At 38.1% G+C, this 19,292-nt stretch overlaps 1 protein-coding gene across 3 annotated transcripts in view; it reads left to right on the top strand.

Annotated features, from left to right (window-relative positions):
- The first annotated feature begins 12,597 nt into the window (after positions 1-12,597).
- LOC109579989 (uncharacterized) overlaps positions 12,598-19,292 on the top strand; it is a 109,139-nt gene continuing 102,444 nt past the window's right edge. Inside the window, exons 1-2 of one of the 3 annotated variants that reach the window (XM_049457002.1) lie at positions 12,599-13,104; positions 13,467-13,540. In XM_049457002.1, coding sequence (XP_049312959.1) covers positions 13,484-13,540 — 57 coding nt within the window. In that variant the 5' untranslated portion in view covers positions 12,599-13,104; positions 13,467-13,483. Of the gene's footprint in view, positions 13,541-19,292 lie in introns of all 3 variants that reach the window. The other 2 variants (XM_049457001.1, XM_049456994.1) reach the window with 2 other exon arrangements.

The following is a 19,292-nucleotide window of genomic DNA, read 5'->3' as shown; positions in this document are numbered from 1 at the left end:
CAGTGATCTGCTTTAATAGATAAGCTAATCGAACCAAATTTAACAAGAGTAACACTTGTAGCGGGAGGTTGGAGTCCTGTGTAGAAGTTCACGCAATTGAGGAAAGCCCTCTGACTGCCATTCACTTGGGAGTGGCCAGAAATGATTCTTTTACATGTGACTCAAGCAGATCAAGATTTCCGGTGTTTTACCAAGTATCCTCCGGGTATCCAGAGAAGGCAAAACATCCCCACCACAGGGTTGTGCGCTGAGTTTGGGACTCACCACGTAAAAAACACTACCAATGAAAAAGCATAAACGGCCTCGGCTGAGAGACCCCTCCTTTTGATGACGACCATGGCATGCACTAAGGATCCCAAATCACTGTTGACAGTCATAACTTCGAAGTTGTATATAATTTCATCTATCTTGAAATCAGCAATAACAATGTCAGTCTCGAAATTTAACGCAGAAAACCCCTTTCCAATAGGTACTTCTTGGGACTGAGTAGGCAATTGAGAAGTAAAGTCCTCTCTCGACGAATAAAAACCAAACTCTATAAGTCACTCATTATACCCGTCCTGCTATATGGGGTAGAAGCATGGACGCTGATTACATCAGAGGAGTCGGCATTACGAGTTTTCGACTATAATCGCGTAAGCGGTGTTTACGCCAGTAAAAAGTTGTTCTTACACAAGAAAAAAGGTTTGTTAATGAAACCCATGAAAGACCGTGAAGTCAGTAGACCACCTGATCCATTAAATTTTTTGTGACCTGTAGATAAGTATAAAAATAATCGGGTCATGGTCTGGATTTTGTGCTGGCCATTGGATAAGCTAAGCTTATTGATTAGAAGCCAGTGAGTAACAGTTTTGGTAGTGTGTTTCGAATTGTCGTCTTGACGGACAACTTAGCGATAAATTAGGCTGAACGTTTTCAAATAGTCATCGTTTTTCATTATTCCAGACATTTTGACTTACGGATAATGACAATGTGACAAGTGAAGCGTCCCTATAACATAAGATCATCCACCTTATTTGTTGCACGTGATGTCGTTGAAGATTGTCATGTGGACGACGCCCTAGCACTATAGCTTGAGCACTATTGTTTGTCATTTTATGGATTTTTTTTTAAATCTTCCATGAAGCAGTTTTTACTTCTCTACATAACTTTAGACGTAGTTAAATATTTTTTATTAGATGAGACAAGTTTATTCTGTTTAACGGCGACCGCAAAATCAATTTTTGGAAGGACTTTTCGACCTGTCTATTCGCTGGCACTTTTATTTGTGACGATTGTTGCTTCCTTCGGACTTCTTTGTCTGCTTTGTGAGTCTTTTTACTATTGGCTTAATATCAGCCTTTGATAACAATCATTAGACTTTATTCCATATAGCCACAACAAAGCTCGAAGTAGTCTTTTACTGACTACCAACTTTGCTTCAACTTCGGATGGCACTTGACTTGACTGAGAACTTTTATTTTGAACTTTGAGCTGAAATAGTAATTGACCATTATTTATTAATATAAACATCAGCTGAGTTCTGCAGCTCAAGAAGATTTTAACTTTAAGTAGTTAAAAATTTGTCGGAACCTTGAACTGTGTTAATGGCTTCTGCTAGCTTCAACTAATTGAAGAAAACTATTTTTTGTGCTGATGAAAATATTCCATAGAAGCTTTTTATAGCAAAAATTTTTGCATGAAAATTCGTATTGTGGAAAACTGCAATATTTTCTTCATTTATACCCCATAGCGTGCCATTCTGTGTCAACTACAACACTTTGCTCCAATTCTCTACACCTAAACACATAATATATATTTATACTTCTCACAGCGAGATATAGTCTTACAGCATTGCCATTTGCCATATGTTGCGCATAAATAACAAATATTGACAGATTTGCATGTTTACACCAGCTCAAAGCAAAGAAAAGATTAAAATAAAAAAAATTGAAATGAAAAAATTAAAAAAAGTCCAACAATTTGTTGAAGCGCGTTTTTCATTTCATTCGTTTCGATTTTTCATTTTCTTATCAAATGCATAAGCTTGTGTGCGTGTGCACCGGCAGCAGCAGCCGGCAATTGACAAGTCGAACAAATTGACGTGACTGCCACAGTCACGATTTGGCAGCAAATGCCGGTGCAACATTTTAGTTAAGCTGCGCAGCACTTCATATTGTTGTTGTTGTGGTTGTTGCTGTTACACTTTTTTGTTAAATGCTCCATTTATATCTATAAAGCGATATTATGATTATTTTTCGATTTTTGTTTTGTTATTTTTGTTGTTGTTACTGAGCGTTGGAGGCGCAGGGTTATTACGCTTCACTTTTATTTAAAAGTGTTTATATTTATTCCTAGTATTTAATACTTAAGAAATATATTTTTTCTACAAACTGCTTTTAGATTTATCCCCTTTTTACCATAAATTGCTATATTTGTAAGTGTTTCCAATCGTTTAATTCCCTCGCAAGTTTGTTGCTTAAGTCTTCTGTTCGAAAATTTTAAATGACATTTATTTGGTATTTTTATTTTCACATTTTTCCATGCAAACGACACTTACACTACACCGTTTTTTATTATTTTGTTGTTGTTGTTGTTGCCATACTTAGATTATGCAAGCCGTTTACTCGCTTCGCGGCTCACATGGCCTGACTCGCTGGCCCGCTGTAGCTCAAATCTGTCATCTTTTAAGTGTCTGACATATAAATTTGACACATTTATTTTGTCTGCTGTCCAGTGATGCGGCTACCGCTGGTCGCGCTCGCTGTTCGCTGTTGGTTATCAGCGCCACTCGCTCATTGTACATCACAACACTTTCGTTTTTCAGCTGCCAGCCAGCTGCGATTGCACCCTCTTGGACTGGCTGGTGGAATGTCTGACGAAAAATTATGCGTGCAGTGGCGGCGCTGAAACAAGTAACAGGAGGGGCAGGGGAGAGAGAATATTATATTAATTTGAATAATATTTACTATTTACGCTGTAAAAAAATAATCAATCAACTTAGCAGTCTACAGCTGTGACAGCTAAGACTTAACTAAAGAACACCAATCAACAGCATAATACGACATACTCTCATATCCGGAACGTTCATACACAAAAGAGTTACGGTAACCGCCTTTGAGCCGTCTTTTAGTAACAAGTATGTATATGAACGCAGTGGATGTCCAAGAGAGATTGTTACCGACGAAAACATCAAAGAAGTCTCAAAAATAATTTTGAATGACCGTTAGTTGAAGTCGTTCGAGACTGTAGACACTCTAAAGATAACAACTGAATGTATTTAAAATATTATTCACGAATATTTGGGTACGAAAGAGCTCCGTGGAAAGTGGGTGCTACGCGAACTCACTTATGACCAAAAACAAGAACGAGTTGTTGATTCGGAACAGTGTTTGGAGATGCTCAAGTGTGATAAAACCAAGTTTTTGCGTCGATATATGACAATGGATGAAATATGCCTCTATCATTTCACTCCGCAGTCTTATCGAGAGTCATCCGGGAGGACCGCACGATATACACGCTTCAAAGGGTGGAAAAATGGAACAGTCAGCTTTCAAGGTTTGGCGTCTGCATTTTCGGAAGCGCACGGAATAATTTTTAATGCTTAACTTGAAAAAAGGAGGACGCTGTTTATGGACTATTACATTATTGTTGAGTTATTGGACCGTTTGAAGGACGAAATGACCGAAAAACGGCTACTTTTCAAGAAAACGAAAGTGCTGTTTCAATAAGACAATGCACAGCGTCACAAGTCAGTGAAAACGATGTCAAAAATTGGGTTTCGAATTGCTTTCGCATCCACCGTATTCTCCAGATTTGGTCCTCAGCGACTATTTTCTGTTCTCAGACCTCAAAAAAATGCTTCTTATGAAGAGATTTTCGCAAATGAAGCGATGCTCGCCGAAACTGAGAGCTATTTTTAAGTAAAGAACAAATCGTACAAAATAGTATCCGACAGTTTGAGATTCGCTATATCGTAATAAGTGTACCGCCCGTGAGAGGAACTAAGTTGAATAAAAGAACATATTTTTCCAAAAATGTGTTTTACTTTGGTAGGTCGAGGACTTTTCAATTGGCCTGTTAGAAAGGACCTCTTCGAGTCGGCGAAGACTAAGACAACTTTTTTTGTTGTCTATTTGTTGTATTTTCACAAATAAAAAATTCTGGTTACTTACACTACGCGTTTCTTCTATTAATACTAGATCAAAAATAATTCCTTGATCTCTATTCAACTATAGCGCCATCTGTCGGAATTTTGAAAGCTAGATAGTGATGCAATTCACTATCTATACAACTCCAAACTCTGAATTGAAACTCCGTTGTTGTTATTATAATATTAGAAAACATTTCTGAAGTAATTTTGTGGAATGGCACCAACACCACCGATTGAAACCCTCCTTAGTTTCGCTTTGTACGACCACATGCAAGCCATAGAAGCATATCAGACGAGAAAATAATAAAAAAACATAAAGCGGCACAGCACTCACATGCTCCCTGCTCGGGTGTGTGTGTGTTTATTTATAAGAGGTGTGCTGCGCATGCGCGTTGCCGAGTTTAATTTGAATGCATTTAAACAATTTTTTCGTGCAGCTAAAATACAGCGTTTGCGTCCGCGATTTACTTGCGACTCCTTACCCTTGCCTTGGCATCGCGCCACATCACTGGCCCCCGGTACACATGTAAGTATGTATACATATATGAGTGCAGGAGGTGGTGCTGCTGGCTATGTTGCGGTCTTGTGAATTTGTGAATTTGTCATCTCGTTAAAAACGTGACATATGCATGTGTCCACGTCGACATTTGCTCGTCAACGCAGCGATTTTTTCAATTATCAATTTTGACAATTTAATTTGGATTATCTCTGTGGCGTCAGCATGAATATCGTGAGTGTGGCAGCGACAATGTTTTGTTCGTTGTTCAAAATATTTTCGTAATTTCGGATTTTCTCGTCGCACGGTTGGTGCTTATGATTGCCTAAATAAATATTTAACTTAAATTTGCATATGTATTTTGTATATACATATATTCTCTCCAATTGCTGGAGCTCATTTATTTCGCGCTGTGGCAATGCTGCCTGCCGAAATTGCATAATTCGCAGCGTTTCTGCGCGTTGCACGTTCACATTCACTCGCATTCGCGGGCTCGTTGCCGCGCCGCACTCATTCGTGTCTGGCGGGCATCGCGTTTGCTTGTCGCCTTCTTTATTGTTGCAATGCGTTGCTTGCAATCGTTTATTGACTGCAAAGCAATACAAATTGCCACTGATTACCGCATAAATCTCGCACAATTTGTTGGCGTCGCAGCGTTTTGTTGCATTTTCTTTATTCTTTTTAAGCCAAAACATTGAACACAGCGACTCTTTCACTTCCCGCTCGGAGACTCGCGTGCAATGCGATTACGCATGCGCAGAGTTAACAATTTACAATTGTGCAAAATCAATAATCTGTGCGCCCCCTCCCTCTACCCACTACCAATCGAGCCGCGCAACACTTTTTATACCGAAAGCACCTCTGCCCTTGAGTGGCTGCGCATGCGCGGCACTCTCGCGTTGCACTTGCACTTGCGCGCTTGTATTTACATAATAATTTGCGACTTCGATTATTGTTTGTTGTTTTTGCATTGACTTCCTTTGACCACCATCGTCTTTTGCCCATTATTTTTATGTTTTTGTTTGTTTGTGCACAGAGTCCATACTCCGCTGCGGCAGCTTTATATTTCGGTGCCTCCGTTTTTTTATGCAACAAAGTAAGAAAATATTTACTATTTAAACTACCGTTATGTGTGGGCCATGTTAAGTGCAATTGTGAGAGTTCAACACATCATTTACGTTTTGATTTGATTGAGAAAATAAACAGAAATTTTGGGTTAGAAAACTCTGCTTTGAGTGAGGTTAGAAACAAATGTGCTTGAATTGGCATTCTTTCTTTAATTTCCTGTTTTATTCAAGTAAACCAGCAAGCGTAAGCATTATCTTTTGATAATTCTGAGAGTTCTCGACAAGGGTTTCCATATTAAGGTTTGGGATTCTAAAATATGTAGCTTTGTTTCTGGGTTTATAGTTTCAGTTTCGAGTTTATATTTAACTCCGAGCTTGTAATTTCGGGTTAACTTTACTTGTATTTGTAAAGTCGCAAAGGTTTACCCTAAAGATAGATGATTATTGAAATTTAAGAGATTTTTCGGGCATATTCGGAATATCAGTCTCAAATAACAAATACTTGCGATGTGCATAATTCTTTATAATAATTAACAGGATACCCATCTAGGTTCATGGTCATATAGGAAGAGTAGGAAATAAAAATGTAAACAAGTTGGCCCGCTCCGGAGCGATCAGCTGAAGACACAATGCCGCTAAACTTTCCCAGGCCATTCAGCTCCCCCATGTTCATTTCCCTCATGACTGTTTGGAGCACAAGCAACAGTGGGCATACCTTAAAGATCCTTTGGAATAGTGTTTATAGCTGATAGACCAAAAAGCTCTTACTTCTAGGCGAAAGGGAGGTTAGTAATAATAAAGGGGTAATTACAGGGTATTTACGCTTAACATCCCACTTCCAGAAAATTGAAAAAGTGTATTCGTCGCTGGGACTTGGAGACGTTGGAAAACTATACATGCAAATGACCAGCCTTTAGCCGTATAACACGGGCCATATTCCAACTTAAGAGATATTGAGCAGTAGGGGTGAAAAACCCAGGCTTATTAGAAAATGCACTGAGATGCTGGATAAGGCTTAATTTTGGGAGTACAATAGGGCCTAACAATGGCCTAAGTGCGACAGCCTTCGGTCTTCATTTTAAACTAACCAACCACCCAACCAGCAAGGCATATTATCTTTGCCTCTGATTATATGAGTGGCTAAGAAAAATAAAATACAATTTATTCCTTGTCTCTAAAAAAAAAAGTACTAATTTTGTTATGGGTGGTTATGTGTACTAATTTTTTGTGGGTGTATGGGTGGTTGTGTAGAGGTTTTGTTTTATTATAATTCTCCTACATTATTAGATAGAGCTTATGCTTGCGATATTAAATTTAATATACTGCTCTTTTTACAACTATTTACCTCTATTTACAGTTTAGCTCGACGGTTAAAAATAATATAGAAGAGAGACAGTATTTTCCCCAGGCGCAGCTCTCTGAGAACATTTTAACATTTCAAATTAGCCATCAAGGCCTTCTCTGTTTTTTATTATAAAAGTGAATTCTGAATTACGTTAACCCAAACAAAGCACCGTATTGTTTCACCAAAGCTATAAATGCGCCTTAAAGAAAATAATAAACACCAACAATTCAGTTAGCAAGCGAGAGGCTGAGTAATGAACTAAATAAACAAACTTACGCAAAAGTTCGCAAGTATGAAAATATTGTTCTACAAATTGGACTTGAGATAAACAACAAGCAACAACAAAAAATTCGGTACAATACTCGTGTCACATAAACAGTTGTTTTTATTGTGTCATAATTAGCTGAATTCATATTCGCCGTTAATGCCATATTTGTGGACCTCAAATGAAATGGAATTTTTTGTCTACTTACTTTACTTTGAGTTGTGTGCACAAAAATATTTTTGAAATGTGAAGGTATTTTTTTCTTTAGGAAATTTGCAAATACTAAAAATTTGCAGCGTCAGATTACCATAGCCTTCGCGCCGCTGATGGACATGCTGAATGAATGCGCAAACATTTTGTGAGCATTACGAGACCGCTCATATATAACAAGCGTGCTTTTTTTTTGTTTTTTGTGGAGCGACGTGAATAAGACACACTGAGAAAAATTTGCAGCATTTTTATTTTGGTAAAAAAATTGAAAACATATAACAAAAATTTAAATATGAATTTATATGTACATATGTATAAATTTGTATATTTCCAGGAGATTGTGACAAGTACATATGACATATGTTGATAATCTTTGTCAGTAAAATAAGGTAAGCCAAATTTAGCAGTTACAAATCTGATTGAATATTTTTTCGAACAACTTTAATTCATTCATTTTGTTCTTAGTATTAATCTATAGTCCAATAATTTTTGTTAGTAAGTTGTAACAACTGCGCCGTCAGCCGAATACCGCATGCGCTGGAACGATGAGGTGTATGAAATATAGTATCCGACGACATTGGCATAGTTCAGCGAATTTGAAGTCAGTGGCTAAGGTGGCTAAGTCATATCGTTCGAATGGACGAAAACACTCCAGCTCTGAAAGTATTCGACACAGTACCCGCCGGGGAAGCAGAGGAAGAGGAAGAGCTCCGTTGGACGGACCAGGTGAAGAAAGACCTACCTTCGATTGGAATCTTCAGTTGGCGCCACACAGCAAAAAGGAGAAACGACTGCCGCGCGCTATTGTTAACTCGGCTACAACCGCGTAAGCGGCGTCTACACCCTACAGTCCAGATGTAGCTCCCCGGACATTTTTTGTTTGTTTTGAAAAGGCCGAGCAGCATGCACCTCGGCTCTAAAGGCTATTCCGGAGAATGCCTTCCGTGACGCCTTCAATGCTTGGATATCGGGCTGACAGCGCTGCATTGGCCCAGAAGGAGCCTATTTTGAAAGTTTTTAAAGAATTGTAACGATTGGTTCAATAAATTTCTTTAATTCGATTCAGTTTTATCACTTTTCGGACAAACCCTGTATTATGGTATCTTTTTACTGTATTTTAAGGCTTATTGTTATTAAATATTTATTTGGAAAGGAACTGCAGCTGATCTCCGGGAGCTAGTCTCAAAAACACGTTTTGCAATGAACACCTTGTTTCCGAACTGGGGCTTCTGAAACTAAAAAACCAAAAAGATTTCGTTAAAGTAATATTAAATCTATTAATTAATCGAAGGAATAGAAAAAAAGTTTTTGAAAAAATTGTGGTTTCTAAAAAAAAAGACTTTTGACTAAAATTTTGGCCTCAAATTTGTTTATAAAATATATGCATTTATCGGTGAGAAAAGAACTTCAATTAATTATGAAAAAATATATTTAAGAAGCTTTTGTTAAAATTTGAGACTAATCGGTTTAGCCGTTTTCAAGTAATGTTGCTCAGCGATTTCGACTATTTTGATAAAGACGCGTTTGAAGTTTGGTCCTGTACTTCCAAGCACCCTGAAATGCCTATTAAATTTTCGTTTAAATTCGAAAATCTTTACCGAAACGATGTGAAGTTTTCTGTGTGTATTCTTTAATCTCTGTTCCTTAAGAATTTAAAATAAAAAAATTATTTTTTGAAAATTCTAACTGTATATAACCCTTTAAGTACTTTTGTAAATATTCTTATGAAATTCTTTCTTTTTGCTTCGTACTAATTTCCCATTTCTTAAAATCTTTCGCATTTTCTCAAAGTGTGCTGGCACCTTTGAATAATTTTCCAGCACGCTTGCGCTAACATCACTACAAATTTTCACAGTTTATGTACAGAAGTTCGGCGTTGCCGTGTCAGCCACGAAATTCTCATTCTAAACAATGCCATCGAGTGACAACCGCCACTTAGAAATACAAAAACAACAACAATACAAATTTCAAATACATAATAATGATAAACAATTGTTGCGGCAGCTACAATCACTGAGGCAACAACAAAACCAAGCGCAGCAACAATAGTAACAGTAACCGTAATCACATATGAGCGCATGGCAATAAGATTCGAAAGAAGTAATCATGAGCAAATGCATAAATAAAATGTGGGGCTTCATATGTGTACACACAGCCACACACTTATATACATACATATGTATATATGCATACATCACTGGCAGTCGAGTGACTCCTATTACATGTCATCACTTGCCAATGGCTTGCATTCCAAAAGCTACCCAACTCCCATTTCGCATGCATCGCACGCCGCAACAAACATACACACACACAAGCGCGTGGCGGCCTCCATCGGCGGCGCACTGTGTGCCCGTCTCCATCGACTCATATTTCGTCCTCCTTTTGCCAGCGTCCCCACGAAATGCGCTACCGAATTGTTGTTGCACATGTTTACTTCATTGTTACTGTTGGTATTTACAAATTATGTGTAGTTGTTTTTATTACTTTGCCTAGTGAACGTTGAAATATTCTACAAGCCAGCAATGAGCACATGTGTGTGTATGTGTCAGCACCTGTGTTTGATAGTGATTCCTACTTTGTGTTAATCTCATCAGACATTTGAGCGCCGTTACCGCCAAGCAGGCCTCCGCGGCCCCAATTTCACTTGCGGCGCTTGCAGTTTTACTGCTTACACATGTACTCGTAGCACCTTCCACGCTCTATTCTACACGCTTTACAACTCACGCTATACAATTGAGCGCATTCGGGGCGTAGAGGCCTCTAATGTGTAGCGAAATTTGATTTCATGTAATACATACTTACATAGTATTACTACACCCGCCAAGTGAAGGAAAGGTACACTGGCGCACAGTGGGTTAAGTAGAAAGACTATTGTGGTAGCAAACGTCAACAGTTTTAGATGGAAATTGATTTGATTTGTTGATGACCCTGAGTTTTATCATTCTCAGCGTGCTTTCTTTTGAAAGTCGACAAATATAAGTTTTCCACGCATTTTATTTGATATCTTCTTTACTGGCATAGACACCGCCTACGCGGTTATAGCCGAGTTAACAACAGCGCACCAGTCGTTACTTCTTTTCGCAAGGTGGCGCCAATTGGATATTCCAAGCGAAGACAGGTCCTTCTCCAAGTGGTATTTCCAATGGAATGGAGGTCTTCCTCTTCCTCTGCTCACCCCGGCGGGTACTGCGTCGAATACTTTCAGAGCTGGAGTGTTTTCGTCCATTCGGACGACATGACCAAGCCAGCGTAGTCCGCTGTCTTTTAATTCGCTGGCCTATGTCAATGTCGTCGTATATCTCATAAAGCTCATCGTTCTACGATGCGATATTCGCGGTAGCCAATGCGCAAAGGACCATAAATCTTTCGCAGAACCTTTCTCTCGAAAACTCGTAACGACGACTTATGACATGTTGTCATTGTTCATGCCTCTGCACCATATGGTAGGACAGGAATAATGAGTGACTTATAGGGTTCGGTTTTTGTTCGTCGAGAGTTGACTTTACTTCTCAGTGGCCTACTCCATCTGAAGTAGAACCTGTTCACAAGAGTTATTCTACGTTAGATTTCGAGGCTGGCATTATTGTTGGTGTTGATACTGGTTCCAAGATAGACGAAATTATCTACGACTTCGAAGTTATGACTGTCACCAGAGACAGAAGATATTTGGTCTTGCGCTCGTTCACCACCAGACCTATTTGCTTCGCTTCTTTATCCATTCTGGAGAAAGCAGAACTAATGGCGCTGTTGTTGCGGCCAATGAAATCGTTATCATCAGCGTATGCCTCCAGCTGTACACTCTTATAAAAGATAGTATATTCCCTATTTAGTTCTGCAGCTCGAATTATTTCCTCCAAGAGCAGATTGAAAAAGTCGCACAAAGGGGAGTCGCCTTGTCTGAAACCTCGTTTGGTATCGAACGGCTCGGATAGGTCTTTCCCAATTCTGACGGAGCATTTTTTACGTGGCGGGTCCCAAACCCAGCGGATGTTCTTTAGCTACCCAGAGAATACTTGCTCTAGGACTGCAAGTCTTGAGCTGCTTGGGCCATCTGTAAAAGAATCGTTTCTGACAATCAGAGAATTTTCCTCACTTGCGTGAACTTCGACACATGACTATAACTCCATCCTCCATTTAGTAGGTAAATGAAAAAAATTACATTTACAGCATTAATATTCGGCAATTCATTTTGAAAAATTTTAAATTCCCTTGATCCCATGACTATCTCAAGAAGGACCTCCGGAAAACGATAACTCACATTGAAGAAGATTTTTTGCTTAAAATTATCTCAAAACGCATGCAAATAGTAAAAATTTAGCTTTTTAGACAAAATGGTTGAATCCAAAAAAAGTTTTTTTTTCTAAAAAAATTGCTCTTTAAAGTGGCTTACAAAATCGTTATTAATGTCAAAAATTCAAATTCATTTATGATTTTTCTTAGTGGAAATATTAGAGCAGAAGCGAGTAGAGAAATACCGCATCGAAGACAGATTTTAGTTTATTTAGTTGGGTGGTCTATGGAATGTGGGTGTATGGAAAAAATAGGACCGAGGGTTATTTAATTCCTGCATTAAAACTAAAACTATTAGATCTAGACATAAGTGTAGAAGTTGGAAGTTTAGACATAACTTTTATTATTTTCTTTTCAACAATCTGTTCAATTTCGCCCCACTGTGCCTTCGGTAGTGTAAATCCGTCGTCAAGTTCCATTTCACTTTGTCCGTATTTCGCGTATTTTGTTGGTTCATGCGCGCACGAACTGAATTATTTACTGTTTATTATTATTATTATCACTGCTACCTATTAGTGCTTATTTTGTTATTGTTGTTGTTGCTGTGAGTGTTCTCCTTTTGGATGTTATTTATTTATTTTGCATGACAACAAATGCTCTCCAATGCCTGGCAATCAGCTACACGCAACAATAAAGGTATCATCAGCTAAAACAACAAATCTACCAACAACAAGAACAACAACAATTGACTGTATTAAATCCGCTATCAACTTACTTTTGGTTAAGGTTGACAATCGCAGCCAAACAAAGCGAGCGCGGGTGGTTGACACGGTGCGGAAGGGCGAGAGGGTGGTGGCGGTCCAAAAAATTGGTGAGAGAGCAATGCAAGTGCTTTTATTGCATTTTCATTTGTTACTCACAGTTTGTGGCGACTTGTCAAATGCGCCGCCAGTTAGTCAGCGACTTTGTCATGCCGTCAGCGCGTCAGAAAGCGTGTGTGCAGCGGCGCGTTTGTCAGTGAGCCACACGGACAGACAGACAGCCGGCTGGCAAGAAGTAGGTAAGCAAGTGCTGCTAGCCGCTGGTTGGCGCGGCCCAGCAGTCGCTCAGTAACTTCAGTCGGTTCAGTTGGACGGCCCAAGCCGCAATCGTAAAACGCAATCGAAGTAATCGAGTTCAGGCGAATCGAAACGAAATTAACGCCGTTAAGAATAACGCGAATTCTGCGAGAAAATAGTGAAGCTTAGCGAAAGAAAGTGCAAATCGGAAAGTTCTAAGTGAAAGTGAAGTGCGTTTAATTTAAGGGTTATAAAGTTTGTCACTGATATATTATTAAAATTAAGTGAATATCATATATTGGTGAGATCTCCTGCGGAGCCAGTAAGTGTTATTGTGTGCAGTTCAGTGTTTGTCGCCAGCCTGAAAGTCCCCTGGCAGTGTTGTCCCTGGGCGCATTGCATTTAATGTAGTGTTGTTTGTGCCTGCGCCTGCATTTCTTATCCTCTCCGCCGTGTTTTCCTATTCGCATTCTCCGCTCGTCCCATTTTTGCATTTTCGCATGTAATGGGACTTTCGTGTCCATTGCACATTCAATCCATCAACTCTCCCGTCCACCTGTTAGTCGTGTGTGTCTCTTGTGTGCGCCTCAATGTTTACCTGCCGTCAGGGCCGCTTTAATGGCGGTGTTTTATTTCATCGACTTTTTGTGTTGATTTCAACAGTTTGCAGTCGTTTCGTTATGGCTCTAAGGCGTATGGATTCATTTAAACGATTTATGGATCGGATACGTAATTGGGTAAGTGAAGAAACGATTGTAGGAAAAAATTTAGAATTAAAATATTTATATGCATCTGTGTATCAATTATGATTAAAATTTCTTTTTTAAAACCGATGTTACTAAAGGTATAACCTTCGAAGATTGTGACATACATTTTTGCGAAGGAATATTAAAAATGTCAGCAATTTTTCGTCTCCCTGAAGGAAGTAATCACAACTTGGTGCTGGATCAACTAAAATCAAAGATTAATTTTTTAAAATTTTAGTTTTCCCCAAGTAACACCGAGAGGGTTTTTCAAAAATTTCAATTAATATTTTTTAAGGAAAAAGAAATTGCTAAATTTGTTTTTGCAAAGAAAAAAAAATATTAATAAATTTGAAAATAATTTACTGGTGTAACCTCGTCGTTGAGCTCTTAAAGTTGAGGCCACTCTCCGAATTTCGGTAGTAAATGTTAATAATTTCGACTCGTTGTGGTATCGTATATATCTTTTCATGATAAAATGACAAACCTTATTGGAGAGAAATGTCAAAAGAGCAGGAAAAAATATGACGTCGTTTGCTATTCCTATCGGTCTATTTTTAAAGTATCCTATTGTAAAACCCGATATATGTATATACATAATAAAAGTTCTAAAATGGGATTTAAAACTTTCATTACGCAGATACATTAACACTCGTAGCCTCGTAAATTTTCTTTTAACAGGCTTGGTTTTTTCATTCAATATTCTTGAAAAAGTATGCATTCAGTTACAAAATAAAAATATATAAGATACAATTGCGTAATACCTTCTACTTATAAATTAATAATTAAAATGATTTATTATAAGAATAATGTGAAAATATATTATGTTATATTGTTATATCATAGTTGCATAGAAAAAGGAAAAAATCGGGGCGAAGTTGAAATAATCAGAAAAATACTTTTTCCACATCAAATGTTGGGGATACATGTAAAGTTGGCGTTGCCACTTGATATTGTAAATGATCATTAAAAACTGAGGAAAGTTTTGCCTACATTTAGGCTGAAAATGAATATGCAGTATATAAGTACAGTGTCTACCAATAGGAATGACGTGATTTTGACATATCCTGGTCACTTTCGTTATCACGAATTGCTGAAAATTTTTGTTAGTGCGCTCAGGAAGGCTTGCCAGTTTATTGTGCCACATTTCCTTTTGGTACAACGCTTGGAAATTGTTCAAGATTATTACGAATGTCAGGTTCTCCGCAAAATTCACAAATTCACATTCATCGCAGCATCAGCTTCTCAAAGTGACTCAAATCCTCCTATGGTTCTAGAAAAGCAATTGAATCCATATAAATTGATCTTTTGGTGCGGTCCATATAGCTTTCGAAATGAGGCAGAAAATGCCGTTACCATCAATATTGAGCTTTATAATACGATGTTGACCGACTTTTTTCCGAAATTTAATGAAATCGATGCGGAAGATCTCTATTGCCAATAAATCGTTCCGCCATCTCGTGTTTCACGTCTAAAAACAGCCCAGTTAAATGGCCGCCAAAATCATGCGATTTCACGTCATTAGATCATTTTCTCTGAAGTATATTAAGTCATAGGTTTACGCCAATAAAGCAGCAACGGTCGAAGAGCTCGAAAATAACGGAAATCCCGGCGAAATGTTGCACCGGGTCATTGAAAATTGGCGTAAACGGGTGGAGAATTTTAAATGGCTCATTTCATTTTAACATAACGTCGTTCAGGAAACTTTATTAGAAAATATGCTAAAAAGGTGTATGAGTAGATCATACGAACATCTTGTTGCCATAAGTGAAGGATCTGTAAAAAATCAATCAATATTATTTAGAACCGACTTTATCATAAAATTTAAATTTGAACTTAATTATTTAACGTAGTCACAGTCGTATTGGTGGAACAGAATACATTTTTTCATAATAACAGAAGAAATTTATACGTTTATAGGTATTTATATTCATTCACTATGAAGCGTCTTTCATAAAGACTGTATTCTTTTCCGGGAGTAACTTACTAATACTACTTAGACTACCTCCTCCTCTCCCGTATTACATATATGTGATTACATATTCAATTATAGCTTATCAATCGATATCTGGTTTAACAACAAAACACTATAAAATTTATAGGTTATTAGGACACCGTTGTTTTTCTCATTTGCGGCAAATTGGAGGCACTTGTTTCTTCTTTTCATTTTGTCTTAATTGCCTAACGGCGGTTTTAACACATTTCTCCTAACACCGATTCGAATTAACTATTGTATAAATATGTGTGTTTGTACATACTTATATACAAGAAAAAAGTATGTAGGTACACTATTTTTGTTGTTGCACTGCGGCGCCTACCACATTGTTAGTGCGAGGGTAATTTTAAGCTTTGCTGTTAACTACTCATACAATTTCTTTGTTGTTTTTGTAAATTGGAGCATGTTGGTATGTATAAAGCAGATATAATTATGTATGTGATATATACATATGTATGAACTGTAAGATACTCTGGTATTCATTGCGGGCATTGTGGATATTGAAATATTTGTTTATGTGCTTGTTTGATTGAACAACCACAAAGTCGTTGGAATGGTTAATTAGACAAAAATTATAGGTCTTTGGTGTCTAAGTTTCAAATTCGTTGCTTCAGTTAGTGTAAAATTTCAAAAATATCGCTTGTACTTATTTAAATTTGTGTCTACAACTTGCGAATATGTACGTGTGAGTGTGTGTGTGGCTTTCGCATTGCAGACGATTTTTCTCTTCAAAGTTTCTCATTACTGATTTCGAATTAAATTAAAAACTTTTCCATGTCACTGCCGCTTTCTAGTTATCCCTATTTATACTTTCGCTGCTATTCTACGGACCTACAAATATATACATACTCGTATACATAAAAAAATGTTGTTTCGCAGAAAGTTACAACACAAAGTCCTTGGCAACCAACATAAAAAATTAACATTCAACAATTAACTAAATTGATTTTCTCGCTGTGAATAAAATGTTATCGCTCACATAGATATTCTGAAGGAGACACCAGCACTCACACACAAAGCAGCCGAAGCCATTCGCGAAGTGCACAAAATTTTAAAATGCAAAGGGGTTAAGTTACGGTGACCACTTCATGCTTTAAATGCAAAATTGCTGGAGAGCAATATTTTCAGCAATTGCATATACTTAGGTAGACTAGACGCAAACTAGTTTGATTTGAATAAAAATAATTGCCAGAAAATCATAATGAATTCTGCCAAAATTTTCTGAACTATTTAAATGATGCTATAAATATATGAAGTCTGACTACAGCAAAAGGTCGCAGGCGGTAGATCCCGATTATACATGGTTTGTCCGGTTAGTAATAGAACTTCCGTCGCGGCTGTACTTTGGAGCGTGCTCACACCGACTGGATTCGGTAGAGGGCGCTCCTAGCTAACGAACGAGTGGCTCGTCAGTTGTTTCCGAGCGCTCGTTAGAGCAGAGGTACGCGATTAAATTCTGTGTGAAACTCGGTAAATCTTGGACTGATGATGATCAAGCAGACTTACCCAGATGTTGTTTTAGCAAGAAGTGGTGTGTGTTCTGTAGTACCAAGGCTTTTTGTTGAGACGACAGAGAAGATCGAAAGCCTAGGATCTCAAGGCTATTCCGTAGAATAAGAAAATATTCTAAAGGCGTTAATGAAATGAAACTTGAGGTAGCGCAACGTCTTTCGGAATAAAGACCGTCTGCCATATCACACTCCTCACCAGAAAGAGAAAGTGAATTTGCGTTATAACGGGTGATTTTTTTGAGGTTAGGATTTTCATGCATTAGTATTTGACAGATCACGTGGGATTTCAGACATGGTGTCAAAGAGAAAGATGCTCAGTATGCTTTGACATTTCATCATGAATAGACTTACTAACGAGCAACGCTTGCAAATCATTGAATTTTATTACCAAAATCAGTGTTCGGTTCGAAATGTGTTTCGCGCGCGTGTTTTGTTCAGCGATGAGGCTCATTTCTGGTTGAATGGCTACGTAAATAAGCAAAATTGCCGCATTTGGGGTGAAGAGCAACCAGAAGCCGTTCAAGAACTGCCCATGCATCCCGAAAAATGCACTGTTTGGTGTGGTTTGTACGCTGGTGGAATCATTGGACCGTATTTTTTCAAAGACGCTGTTGGACGCAACGTTACGGTGAATGGCGATCGCTATCGTTCGATGCTAACAAACTTTTTGTTGCCAAAAATGGAAGAACTGAACTTGGTTGACATGTGGTTTCAACAAGATGGCGCTACATGCCACACAGCTCGCGATTCTATGGCCATTTTGAGGGAAAACTTCGGACAACAATTCATCTCAAGAAATGGACCCGTAAGTTGGCCACCAAGATCATGCGATTTAACGCCTTTAGACTATTTTTTGTGGGGCTACGTCAAGTCTAAAGTCTACAGAAATAAGCCAGCAACTATTCCAGCTTTGGAAGACAACATTTCCGAAGAAATTCGGGCTATTCCGGCCGAAATGCTCGAAAAAGTTGCCCAAAATTGGACTTTCCGAATGGACCACCTAAGACGCAGCCGCGGTCAACATTTAAATGAAATTATCTTCAAAAAGTAAATGTCATGAACCAATCTAACGTTTCAAATAAAGAACCGATGAGATTTTGCAAATTTTATGCGTTTTTTTTTTAAAAAAAAAGTTATCAAGCTCTTAAAAAATCACCCTTTAGTTCTGGAAAACGTCCAAGCATTGTACTGAATATAAACATGACTTGAAGAAATGATAAACCTTAATGAATACTTTAGCACAGTATGTAAATATCTCGACATCCCTATTGGTGGATGTTGTACTTATATACTTTTGAAACAAAGACAAGTGGGTGAAAAAAATGAAAGCAGCTGGACCCCAACTTTTTTTTACTTTTACTCTCATTCTATTTTTGAGATTTTTGATAGTTTTTAGTGATCGCTTTCGCTAGCTAGTTATGTATTTTGAATGTTTTATCAAATGTTTGGGAATTAAAACAATGAAAACTAAACAAATAAACAACTACTCCAATTGAGGTATAAAACTAACCAGTCCGTTTGGGAAAACTACCTGCTTTGCCTGCTGGGTAAGGAACTATTGCAGTGTTTATTTCATGCCAAATATACTAGCGTGACTAAAGGCAATTCTGTTGTGGATCCAGTGCATTCGCGTTCTTTTTAGTACACATAACGGTCTACGTTGGCCAGGAACTTTGACTTTTGTTATGCTTTCGACGCTTCATCTATGGTACTTTATATATGGAGGCATACGTAGGAATATAAACGAGACAGCCATTAAAACCTGTGTCTATGCGAGCAGACTGCCGACCAGCCGTCGATGTATTTCCTTGCAGCCGCCTGTGGCATGGAAGGTGTGGCAGGCAAGTCCTGTGAGTGGCAGTTGCTCCTGGGGGATGGCCCCCTCACTATTGAAAATGTGTAAAAATAGGGTTAGTTTTATGTGAATTTCATGTGAATTAGTGGAATGACAGTTAAAGCTTTGCAAATTGCATATACCGTTATTCCGCACATACACTACGCTTTTGGACTTTGAGAATATCAAAGTGAATTAGTGAAATTTTGCTGCTTCAACGAGGCAAAATTGGCAATTTTTCGTTATTATTAATTTCTTTTCACCTTCATTTTGCATATTTGTTGTGATATATCGTTTGCTGTTGTTGGCGTGGTTGTTGTACGCGGCCGGTATGCCAATTGGTGTTAATTCGCTGCGCGCTGACTGATGTGCAACCATCGCGAATTCCTGCCGATTTGATGTGCC

The sequence above is a fragment of the Bactrocera dorsalis genome, chromosome 5 (genome assembly GCF_023373825.1).
Source record: "Bactrocera dorsalis isolate Fly_Bdor chromosome 5, ASM2337382v1, whole genome shotgun sequence".
In the NCBI taxonomy this organism is placed as follows: Eukaryota; Metazoa; Arthropoda; class Insecta; order Diptera; family Tephritidae; genus Bactrocera; species Bactrocera dorsalis.
Note: the sequence above shows the minus strand (reverse complement) of the source record. Positions and strands in the feature narration are given on the sequence as shown.